Here is a 12560-nt window from a genome sequence, read left to right as displayed (position 1 = left end):
AGTAGTATAGTTGTTAGTAGTGGTAGTGGTGGTTGTCTTGGTGTTAGTGGTGGTATAGTTATTAGTAGTGGTGGTGGTGATATGTATACTACTTAACCAGAACGGATATATATCACCATCTTCATCACCACCATAGCAACCCTTCACCACACACCACCATGTCATCACCAATCTTACCCTTCACTATGTCATCACCACCCTCTAAAATCCTTCATCACCACCATAGCACTGACCACTGACCATCCCTCATCACCATCACCACCACCAATCTTACCTCACACAATATCACCACAATACATACCCTCTAAAATCCTTCATCACCACCATCATCAACACCACAACACCGACCCTTCACCACCCCTACCACCACCATTATATCACCACTATACCCTCTAACAGCCTTCACCACCATCGCCACCACAATGACCTCATCACCACAACTCCATAAGCCTCTTCTATCCCTGCTATCACCACCACCTCATCACCAATACCACACCCCCATCCCACATGCCTCCTCATTCTTGTCCTCATCACCAACCTTCACCACCACCAGGACAGCCTTCACCATCACCATAAGCCTTCTCTATCCCTGCTGTCACCACCATCAAGATACCCTTCATCACCACATCATCACCACCGCATGCCTCCTCACCACCACCGGGACAGCCTTTACCACCACACCATCATCACCACCACCACATGCCTCCTCCTTCCCTGCCCTCATCACCAACCTTCACCACCACCACCATGAGCCCCGCCCGCACACTCCATGTTAGTCGACGCCCCAATACAACGTGTAGGAGGAGGAGGAGGAGGAGGAGGAGGAGGGAGGGTAGGACTAGAAGAAGGCAGGATGAGGTCACCGTCATAAACACACACACACACACACACACACACACGCACACACAATGTAAATCAAGATGAACAACTGCCGTTTTCTGGGTAATGTTGTTGTTGTTATTGTTATTGTTGTTTGCTAGTGATGATGATGATGATAGTGGTGGTGGTGGTGATGATGGTAGTGGTGGTGGTGGTGGTAATGATGATGATGGTAGTAGTGGTCTTCATTCTTGTGGTGTTATGAAAAGTACCGGTAGCTTACAATACCCTACTACTACTACTACTACTACTACTATTACTACTACTACTATCACTACTACTACTACTATTACTACTACTACTAAGGTCAAGATGGCTCTAGTATTGAACAAATGACACCTACTAAGTTTATGCGGCAACACAGATACGTGGAAAGTGTGTGTGTGTGTGTGTGTGTGTGTGTGTGTGTGTGTGTGTGTGTGTGTGTAGAATAAGTTACAATCACCTTTGACACACACACACACACAGCCTAACGAAGCCAAATCAGAGATGCACCTGAGAACTGGAGGAGGAGGAGGAGGAGGAGGAGGAGGGGAGGAGGAAGGAAAGATATGAGGTAAGGGGAGAAGAGGAAGGAAAGATAGGAAGATGGAGGGGAATGGAGGACAGGGGAGGAAGGAGATAGGAGGAAGGATGACAGGAAGGGAAGGGGAGGAAAGGAGGAAAGACAGGAGGAGGTAAGGGGAGAGGAAGAATGAGGGGAGGATGTAAGGGAGAGTGACAAGAGGGGAGAGAAAATGGAGACGAAAGTGAAAGGAGAGGAGGAAGAGGTGGGGAAGAGAGGAGAGAAATGACAGAAGGGAAAGAGGAATGAAGAAGGAATAGGAAAGCAAACTAGGGGAATAGGAGGAGGATAGTGATAGGGAAGGAGTAAAAAAAAGAGGAAATAGGAAAGATAAGAAGCTAAGAGAAGGGGAGATGAGACAGGGGAGAGTAGGCAGATAGATTAAGGGAGAGGAGACAGGATAGTAAGGATAAGAAGCAAAGAGAAGGGTAGATAAGGCAGGGGAGGGGAGGTAACTAGGTATGTAGGTAAAAGGGAGAGAAGAAACAGAATAGGGAGGATAAGAAGCTAAGAGGAGGGGAGATAAGGCAGGGGAGGGTAGGTGGGTGGGTAAAGGAAGAGAAGGGGAGAGCTGGAGGATAGAAAAAAGTCACTGGTGTTGAAGGATGGAGGATGGAACGAATTGCAAATATACGAGTGAGGGAAACTGAAGGGACGAAAATATAGGGAAAGGGAAGGTCAGAGAGGACGGAAGGTGAAGGGTGACCAAGCAAGGGAAGGGGGGCATTAGGCCAGCATATGAAGGGGGGCGGGGGGCAGCGAGGTCACCCCCAGCACCCCCGGAAGTCCAGCTGAGAAGTGACATCTAACCATTTGGGTCAGAGAGAGAGAGAGAGAGAGAGAGAGAGAGAAAGGCGTGTCAAAGAGGCTGTATACAGAACAAGCATAACTCTCTCTCTCTCTCTCTCTCTCTCAAAACCTGAAGTGTGTGGAATATGTGACATGACAGGAGGCGTGAAGTGATGGTGTGTGTGTGTGTGTGTGTGTGTGTGTGTGTGTGTGTGTGTGTGTGTGTAGGGGATAGAGGTCCGTACGAGGCATCAGATAAGTATCCATAAACCTACACACACACACACACACACACACACACACACACACACACACACACACACACACACACACAGCCTTGGACATCACCTTAGCGGCCAGAACCAACAGCATCTTCCTTATATAGTAGCAGAAGTAATAGTAGTAGTAGTAGTAGTAGTAAGATTAATGACCAAAAGTAAATAAGTAATGTAGAAAGTAAACAAAACAAAAATAATGACAGTAGTAGTAGTAGTAGTAGTAGTGGTAGTAGTAGTATGAATGACAAGAAAATGAATGATAAAGAAAGTAAAACAACAAAAACAATACCTATCCACCAATTTCACTTCCTACATCACCACCAAAACATCCCTCTCACCACCACCACCACCACGTGCCTCGCAGCTGGCCGGGCCGAAGCTAGACGGGAGAGGGAGGGAAGGGAAAAGCTGGGAGGGAGAGGAATGTTGTGAGAGGGAATGAGAAGAGGAGGGCGAGGGAAAAAATGGAGGGGAGGGAGAGAGAGGAAGCCGGAGAAGGAAGGGAGGGGAAAGGGAGATGATGGGATATAGGAAAGGAAGGGAGAGAAGGGAAGGGAGGGAAAGAGAGAATAAGTGATGGGAGATAAAGGGAGATGAAAGGAAGGATATAAAGGGGAAATCAAAGGGAGACTGAAGGGGGGAAAAAGGGAGAGGGAGAAACAGGACAAAACAGACAGGGGAAAGGGAGATAACTGGAGATAGGAAGGAAAGGGAAGGGAAATAAAGGATAGGAAAAGGAGAGGAAAGTAAGAGAAGGGTAGCTGGAGGGAAATAAAGGGAGGGAATGACAGACAAGACGAAGGGAGAGGAAAGGGAGATAATAGGAGATAGGAAGGAAAGGGAGAAAGGGGAAAGGGAAAACAAGGTAAATGGGAAAAAAGGAAGAGTGGAGGAAAGAAAATGAGGGGAAAGGGAGGTAATAGATGAAAAAGGAAGGGAAGGAAAGAGAAAATGAGAGAGAGAGAGAGAGAGAGAGAGAGAGAGAGAGAGAGAGAGAGAGAGAGAATGGGAGAGTGCCAAAGTTTCGTGTTAGATGGGCACTGAGCTCCTCCCTGAGTGTCATTCCCAAGCAAACCAATTACCGAGAAGCAGAGGCGACTCTTTAGAACGAAGCACCACCATCATCACCACCACTACCACCATCATCATCACCACCACTACCACCATCATCATCATCACCACTAACACTACCATCATTCACAACCCCAAATCATTATATACTTGACCATCAACACCACCCCAAATCACTCCCATCACTGTACTAACCACACATACCACCACCGTCATCACTAACACTACCACCATCACCACTAACACTACCATCACCACTAACACTGCCATCATCACCACCTCAAATCACTCCCATCACTATACTAACCACACATACCACCACCATCATCACTAACACTACCACCATCACCACTAACACTACCATCACCACTATCACCACCAACACTGCCATCATCACCACCTCAAATCACTCCCATCACTATACTAACCACACACCACCACCATCATCACTAACACTACCACCATCACCACTATCACCACCAACACTGCCATCATCACCACCTCAAATCACTCCCATCACTATACTATCTACACTATACCACCACCATCACCACTACCATCACCACCACTCCAAATCATAACTAACACTACCATTTCATCATCACCACCCCACCCTACATCACTATACTATCTACACTATACTATCACTACCATCACCACGAGACATAACCATCTCTGTTAAGTTTTGTGCGCCCCCTTCATCACCACTACCCTCACCACCATCATCACTTTCACTCATCCCTGCACTATAGACTACTACTGTCACTATCAATACACACCATCACTATTACCACTACTACAAAGTCACTATACATCACAATCACGGAATCACCCTTCTTAAACACACACACACACACACACACACACAAAGAGAATTACAACTACCACCACCTCCTCCTCCTCTTCCTCTTCTTCTTCTTCTTCCTTCCTTCCTCCTCCTCCTCCTCCTCCTCGTCCTCTACCCAACAACCCTCCCTTCCCCGCGCACGTGCCCAACCTAAACACACACACACACAAACACACATACAGCTGCGTTTATTCTCGTCCTCTGAGGAAATACAAGCAAGTTACGAGAGAGAGGAAAGAGAGAGAGAGAGAGAGAGAGGGGGGGGTGAGTAAACTGTTCTCATCTTGTTTTATCACTAAATTTTGTGGTAGAGAGGAGAGAGGAAGGGGTAGGGTAGGGAGGGGTAAGAAGAGGGGAGGGAAATGGGGAGGGTATAGGAAGAAGAGGGGAAGAGGGAAGGGAAAGAGAGGGGTTGACGAGGGGAGGGAAAGGGATGAGGAAAGGTATAGGAAGAGGGGAGGGGTATAGGTGGAGGTGAGGGAGAAGGAAGGGGAAGGGAGGAAAAGGGAATGATATAGAAGAGGAAATTTAGAGTCGGAAGGGGAAGGGTATAGGAAGGGGAGGGGTATAGGTAGAGGGGAAGAGGGGGAGAGGGAAGGGGAGTGGGGAAAGGAAAGGGAGGGGACAGGTAGGTAAAGTATAGTGTCCTGTTCCCTTAAAATATTTTGTGATAATGTAGAGAGGGAGAGTGAGATTGTCTAATAATATGCTCTCTCTCTGTCTCTCTCTCTCTCTCTCTCTGGTACAATTTTTTTTTTAATTTTTCCCAACTTACTTTTTACTACTTTTCTAATTCATTTATTATTCCTGAAAAAAAAAAAAGTATACTTGTTGTCTTTTACTTTCCTCTTTTGTATTAGTCTTTGATGACGATTGACGATGATGAGTTTTCTCTTCTAAAAAATAAAATAAAATAAAAGGTGATTGATTATTTTGGCATTCTCTCTTGGCGCCACAACTGCACGGTCATTTGGTGCCGAATAAAAATAAATAAATAAATAAATAAAAAATAATAATAATAAACCATCTATGTGAAATGAAAACAAAGCACTACCCAGAATCAGCTTCGTCCTATTTAATAAGGCAAAAAACTCCTATATTCACCTTACACATGAACCTTATGCACAAGACGACCTCGGAAATATATTCACTACCCCTGAAATGTCCCAAACCCCTACGAAAGCCTTGTCAAATATGTGTGCTTGGCCGCTGAAATGTTTAAAAGTATGGCCAGAGTATTTACTAAGCACAAATAAATATAAAAATGAATGAATGCCGATAGGGTGAGTATTGGAGTGTGAGAGTTGGAAGTAGCGGGATTGAATGTGCAGAGAGGAGAGTTGGAAGTAGCAGGACTGAATATGCAGAGAGGGAGTGCCAGAACAGGGAGAGACGGAGACACTTCTGCTGTGGCCATCTAACTACAGTGGCATCTCTTACAGGTCCATTTCCTCTCCCACCGGTTAATAATTCACCGCCGGCAGACCAAATTAGTAGTGACATTTCTGGCCCTGAGCTGCCAGTCATGTGTTTGGCCGTCTCAGTGCCAGCAGAAAAAGCATCAAACACACAAGGGTAAGTGAGGATGCTTGAGGAAGAAAAATTAGTGACAAATGACGGAACGAACCTATGTATTTTGAGACCTGTGGTGAGGGCAAAGCTGTGGGAATGATGCAACACAACAGACAGGAGTGCTACCTTACCTATCCATAAAACTTTCAAATTACAAGGAAAGAACCTACGTATTTGGAAACCTGTGGAGAGAGCAAAGCCTTGGAAATGACGCAACACAACAGGAGACAGCACTCACTACCCCTGCTACTACCATATCCTATTCTGCCACTGCTACCCGACATAAAACTTTTGAATTGCAAGGAAAGAACCTACACATATTTAGAGACCTGTGTGGGGAGAGCAAAGTCTTGGAAATGAGGCAACAGACAGCACTCACTAATCCCTGCTACTACAATTTCCTATTCTGCCACTGCTACCTGATATGTAAACTTTCATATAACAAGAAAAGAACCTATGCTTATTTGGAGACCTGAGGAGAGAGCAAAGCCATGGAAATGAGGCAACAGACAGCACTCACTAATCCCTGCTACTACAATTTCCTATTCTTTCTACTTTCTTCTTTCTACTTCCCTCTACCTGTGAGAAATGGCACTCTTGAGAAGCTAACGTTGCTCTTTCTGATGGTGCCGATGCCTATAAGGTCTGCACTCCTCTATCTCTCAACTAGTTTCGTCTCTTATAATAATAATAATAATAATGATAATGAAGTTTACATTGCCCAAATCAACGAACTTCCTTAAATTCTTAAATGCAGGATATCTAACTTCAATTCATATAGATGCATGTACAAACATACTTTTCTTATGATTTTAATTTCTTCCTTAACACCAGAAAAAAAGGAGAACAGGAGAGGGAAACCAAGAGGTGATGACTGAAGCACCTATTACCCATCAGCGTTAAAGAGAATACCTACCCTACATAGCATCCTTGAGACTCATAAAGCTGTTATAGAAAAAAAAAAAAATAAAATAAATAAATAAATAAATAAATAAATAAATAAATCCATCAGCTTCCTTATGTCGCCTCCTGTACCCTAAGGAGAACAAGAACAGCACAAGCGAGACAGCAGGTACAGAGGAGCCTTTCAAAACAACCAGCGAGACAACACCTTCCTCAGCAGTCATAATGAATCAGCAGCTTAGCGCCAAATCCAACTCCTTATTCAGACCTTCATATAATTCTTCTCTCCCTTCTCCAGCCTACACAAGATTATAAAGAGGAAAAAAAAAGAGGATGGAGGGGGTGGGTTGAGAGGGAGAAAAGAGAGTATAGAAAAGAAAAGGGGGTAAAGAGGAGGATAGAAGTGATGTAAGAAAAAAAAAGGGGGAGAGCAGAGGGATAGAAGAGGAGATTGTAAGGGGAAAAAAAAAGGTAAGAAGGTTGGTAATAAAATAAAGAATAAAATGGGGGTGAGAGGGGAAAAATAAAGAGGGGGTTAGAGGAGGAACTGAGATAGACAGAAGAGATTATAGAGAAAAAAAGGATATAAGGAGGTTGACAGTAATAAAAGAAAGAATAAAATGGGGGTAAGAGGAAGAAGAAGAAAAAAAGACAGGGTTAAAGGAGGAACTGAGATAGATAGAAGAGTTTATAAATAGAAAAGAGGGGGGGTGAGGGGTTGAAGGAGTTGAGGGGGGAGGGGGACAAGCTAATCCCTCATCCTGCTTGCCATGACCTCAACAAATAAGCCAAAACACCGTGGATGGAAGGTAAAACGTATGAGTGTGTGTGTATGAGCATGTGTGTGTGTATGCCTCGCCAGGTGTGGGAGGAATAAATTAGTCGTGGCACCTCTCGACAGGTAAACAACAGGTAAACAAAGCCCTCGTCAGGTGTGTGTGGGTCAAGGTGGAGGAGAGATGGAGGAACAGATAGAGGTGGAGGGGTCATGCACGGACACACTCAGGCATGGCTTCCCACACCCCAGACAGACCAAATTAGCAGAGTGACCTTTGACCCCATGTCTATGCTAAAAATAATAAAACAAATAACCAAATGAGAACTATAACCACAATAAGCGCTCCAACTCGGTCCAGTTTTTACATACACACACACACACACACACACAAACAACTTTCAGCCACCACCAGCGAGGGTCTTTAGCTTCCATATTTGGTAGCCATCAAGCAACTAAAAGAAACCTGTCATTTTTTTTCCCCCTGGGTGGTGGAGGTCAAGTTAGGTCGAGGATGTTGAAAGGCTGGGGCCATGGAGGAGGAGGAGGACACAGGAGGAGAAAGGGGAGGAAAGGAGAAAAGAGAAGAGAGGAAAGGATGAGAGAGGAGACAGAAGAGTGAAGAGGAAATATGAAAGTAAGAGTACAGCAAAGAAACAAGGTCAGTAAGAGAAGAGCAAAGATAAGAAATGAGAGAGAGAGAGAGAGAGAGAGAGAGAGAGAGAGAGAGAGAGAGAGAGAGAGAGAGAGAGAGAGAGAGAGTCAGTCAGTCCTGTCCAGGCACTATTTGCAAGCACTCCTTATCAAGTGAACAAGGCTGAGTCAGGACACAAAGAGAAAGAGACAGAGTGAGAGCGAGCAACAACTCCACACAATCATGTCACAGCCAGAGCCACCACACCAACCTCCTGGGAAGCCCTTCACACACACACACACATGAAGGGAATCCTGTCAAACTGGTGAAAGGCAGTCATTTTAATGTTTATGCTTCATGGTCCTGTACAGCCTAAATCCAAAACCCGGACTTCAGGTATAAACTCGACGAAAATTATATGTATCAGCGTCTGACGGTTTCGCAATGCAACACTTCTTAGCAGCTGGTGTTAAGAGGGTTGAGGACAAATTTTATCACCAAGGCATATTGTTCGTCGACTGGTGAATCAGGACAAAGTGTGAAAGTAAACAATATTATGTATTTAGTCATGATCACCTAACATTTTGCATTCATGTCTTGATAATGTACACAATATATTAACTAACACTAACGATGAAGGCAGCCATATGGAGTTAGCCAGTTAAAAATAAATAATTCCTTCCCATCATCTCATCCTAACAGATAAGAGATGCATGATAAGCCAAACCAGGCAATAGTAAATGTAAAGTTAAGGGGCGTAAAATAAAGCTGCATGTAGCCGCTATGTTCATCTTCGTGTCATTGGCCCTTGAGCAGAAACTATTGGTATTTTGTGAGCATTCAAGTCACTGCAGGAGATGAAAGCTAATAGAAATTCAAGTCAGATAGCACTGTAGCTGAGCGGGGCCTGAAACCTCATCAACGGTAAAATGGTAAACTCAGAACACAAAAAGACAAGACATGTCTAGTTTTTGCCTCATTCATACAAAAACAAAAGGGTAAGAGCACACAGCTGACCAACCCCTGATCCTGCTATCCAAGGTAAATACCCTTAAAACCACCAAACAGCAGAAACTTAGAATCTACGAGGTTTTGATGGGGCAATATGTATTTGATGACTGTCTGGGCTCAACTTCCATACACCTTTACCGTGTCTATAGATTAAAACAAGTGTGAGAATAACAATGAAATAGTTTTAATTACTGTAACCTAACTAGTCAACAAGATATTGATAAGAGAAAACTGTAAAAAATAAATAAGAATGGCTACACAGTTTATATAGGTCAAAACAAAGTGTGGAAACAATGAGATGCTTTTGATTAATAAGCTGTCAACCTTACTAATCAGTCAACAAGATAAAACCATGTAAGAGTAAATAAATAAGAATGCCTTCCCTATCCCTGGCTACATGGATACACACATCTGGCAAGCAGCACACACGGCCCACCCCGCAGACATCATACAGGAGACAACAAAGCCAGCCATAGAAAGCACAGGTTCCCACGCGGCCCAACTGCCTCCCTCAACACGATCAATCCTGCACTGCTAACGGACGCTACCCACACACACGTATACCCAAACCCATGCCCAGAGAAGATACACCAGATAAAACTGTATAGGAGGGTGAAAAGGCAGACTAGGAACACGTGAAACTGAAAAGAAAGGACGGTTGTTAAAACTATCCTCACGAAAACATTTGATGCCCTTTCTTGCTTCCTACCCAGCCACGCAACTCCACGGAACCACCACATAATATATTTACTCCCAACTCCATACTAATTACTCCCTGAAACCCAAAACTCATGAAGAGGAGACTGTCAGGGGAATAAAAAGCATCACTACGGGTCTTTGTGTGACTTCCTGCAGCATGTTTCCAGGAAAGTTTAAATGCTATGCTTCACCACCAGCCAGTCTGCTTTCCGTCTCCCTCCCTATGCCTTCCCTTCCTTCCCAAGTGAGACAAGAAGCGTGGATTTGGTTAATGGAGGCCACGTGGACGGGTTTAAATCGCGGTAAATACGAGGAATTGTTGGGCCAGTTGATCAGTGTATGCGCCCAAACCGAACCATATTCTCTACAATGATCAGTTATGTAGACTCGATGCCTGTGGGGTTTCCTAAAATTTCCTACTTAATGTCAACGCCAAACACTACACATATAAGGAATTTTCGTCATGTTTTGCAAATTGATGATGAAAGGGAGGAGAAAGGGGAGCAAAGGAGAAAGGATGAAAGGAAAGGACAATAGAGACACGAGAAGCGAAGAAATATAAAAGGAGAAACGAAAAAGAGCAGAGAAACAAGACCAAAGGCAAGACACTCCATTTACTCCCTGAATCACAAAACACACGTAAAATGAGTTTGTACCAGATACTAAAAAACGGATTTCCTTGCGTAGTTACCAAAATATCTCCTTCTTTATACGTCAAACCCAAACATTATATACACAAGCAGGTTCTGTTTGGGCAGGGAGCTTACAAACTTGCCGCAGTGGATTATAAAACTCTCCAGCCACAAAAATATCCCCTTGTGTTCCCGTCCGTTTGCTATGTTCCCGGGCGGTGCTCCTGACAGCCACCACAACACAAGGAAGGGACACCATTTTTCCGCCTTTTTCCCCACTCACCGTCTGTTCTCTGGATGTCCACCGTGACCCCAACGCCTAGGCCTCCCACGTTCACCTCGTCCATCTTCATCGTGTCCCTCGGGCCGCCACAATCCTCGGAAAAAGGCAAAAATCCACAGCAGGTCTCCACCACCACCACGGATCTCACAGCACTATTCAAATCTGTCCCGGCGAGAGTAACTCCACACCTCGGTCCCTTCTCTCCCCCCTCAGGCGCCTCTCCACACCCGCGCCGCCGCCACTCTCCTCCCCCTGCACAATTTTTAGCTCCACCGGTCTGATTTTACGGCGGCCATGGAAGGTTTCAAGTTGTCTTAACGGAGGTTCAATTTTAAATGATCGCAGGTGGCTCGCCGCTCTCGACTACTCCTGCCATGCCAGCCACAACGTTGCCAGATTGTCGTACTCAGTCTCTTATAATTACCAAGTTCCGACCCAAAAACCGTCTCCTGGGCCCCAACAACTAGATTAATTTGTATTTCCCGTTAAAATAGTTAATTCCTGATGCTTCTTGGCAATAGCTAGGCGTCAAAAACTGGTAAATACTATGTGCAACGGTGGAGCAACCAAACAGAAGGAGCGGGCCAGCCAATCAGGGCGCGGCTTACATGCAATAGACGACATGGTTTTCCTTGCCCAAACCTGCTCAGAGGCGGCGAGGAACAAGTGGCACAAAGCTATATCGGTTCAAGTATAAATAAATAGAATCGAGGAGTCTTATGCACACTTTTCTGCTTCTTGGTTATAAAGGTTACTGTTAAACGGTATTTTAGTGTAAATGTTTTCTCTGCGCGGGAAAATACAAACTCCTCAACATAACTTGCTATCTTTTATTGTCATGCCATACATTTTCATCTCTTCACGAGGAGTCTGATATCACATTTGGTTGAAAAGTATAGTCCCCGCACCTACAAAATGATATAGGCACCCTGGAAAATATCCCAGCTCAGAAAGTGGATCGAATCATACGAAGACACACTGGATGGATATTGGGTTCTAATACTCTGGGGGCAAGAACAATTTGTGAAGGGACATGCTGGACACACTTTTATTTGCATGAGCTTGGAAATATTGAGTCCACCGAATTTCTCCAACTTGCCCACAGAAATAGCGATCGACATATAGGGTCGTATTTTAAAACATTTCGTCGCCCAAGTTCACATATTTGGCAGGGCTGTCGTAGGAGTTGTGGGCATTTCCAGGGGTAGTTTTATGACCCTGGTGGTAGTCTGACCCTTCCTCTGTACAGTGAACCTAAAGAAACACTCATTAGAACCCATTTGACTCCCTCTTTGACCTCTAGAAATAGTTGATGTTAGAAGTGAAAGTGTTTTGTAATACCAACCATAGTGTCACGGGAAGATGCAACCCTTAACCACTACTTAATTAATGCTTTCGTCTACTCATCACAAATGACTGCAGCGGGCAAAGGCAACATACCCATGGTGATGTATACCCTCCATGCTCTCCTCTGTCCACCGGAAGTAGCCTGTATGGACCAGTGTCTTGATAATCCACCCACGTCACCATTGTCAATATAAAACCTGGCAAATTAATGTGTCGTGGAATTCTAATAACCGAGTCCTGTTTTTACCTCTACCGCTTGCGTGACAGGTGACGTG

At 44.6% G+C, this 12560-nt stretch overlaps 1 protein-coding gene across 1 annotated transcript in view; it reads right to left on the bottom strand.

The window, feature by feature from the left end:
- LOC127008353 (kinesin-like protein KIF2A) overlaps positions 1 to 11254 on the bottom strand; it is a 70905-nt gene extending 59651 nt beyond the window's left edge. The window contains exon 1 of the mRNA XM_050880263.1: positions 10939 to 11254. Within this exon, the coding sequence (XP_050736220.1) occupies positions 10939 to 11008 (70 nt within the window). The 5' untranslated portion in view covers positions 11009 to 11254. The remainder of the gene's footprint in view (positions 1 to 10938) is intronic.
- Positions 11255 to 12560: the final 1306 nt, after the last annotated feature.

The sequence above is a fragment of the Eriocheir sinensis genome, chromosome 37, assembly GCF_024679095.1.
Source record: "Eriocheir sinensis breed Jianghai 21 chromosome 37, ASM2467909v1, whole genome shotgun sequence".
NCBI classification, from domain to species: domain Eukaryota; kingdom Metazoa; phylum Arthropoda; class Malacostraca; order Decapoda; family Varunidae; genus Eriocheir; species Eriocheir sinensis.
This window is presented reverse-complemented; position numbering and strand designations above follow the sequence as displayed.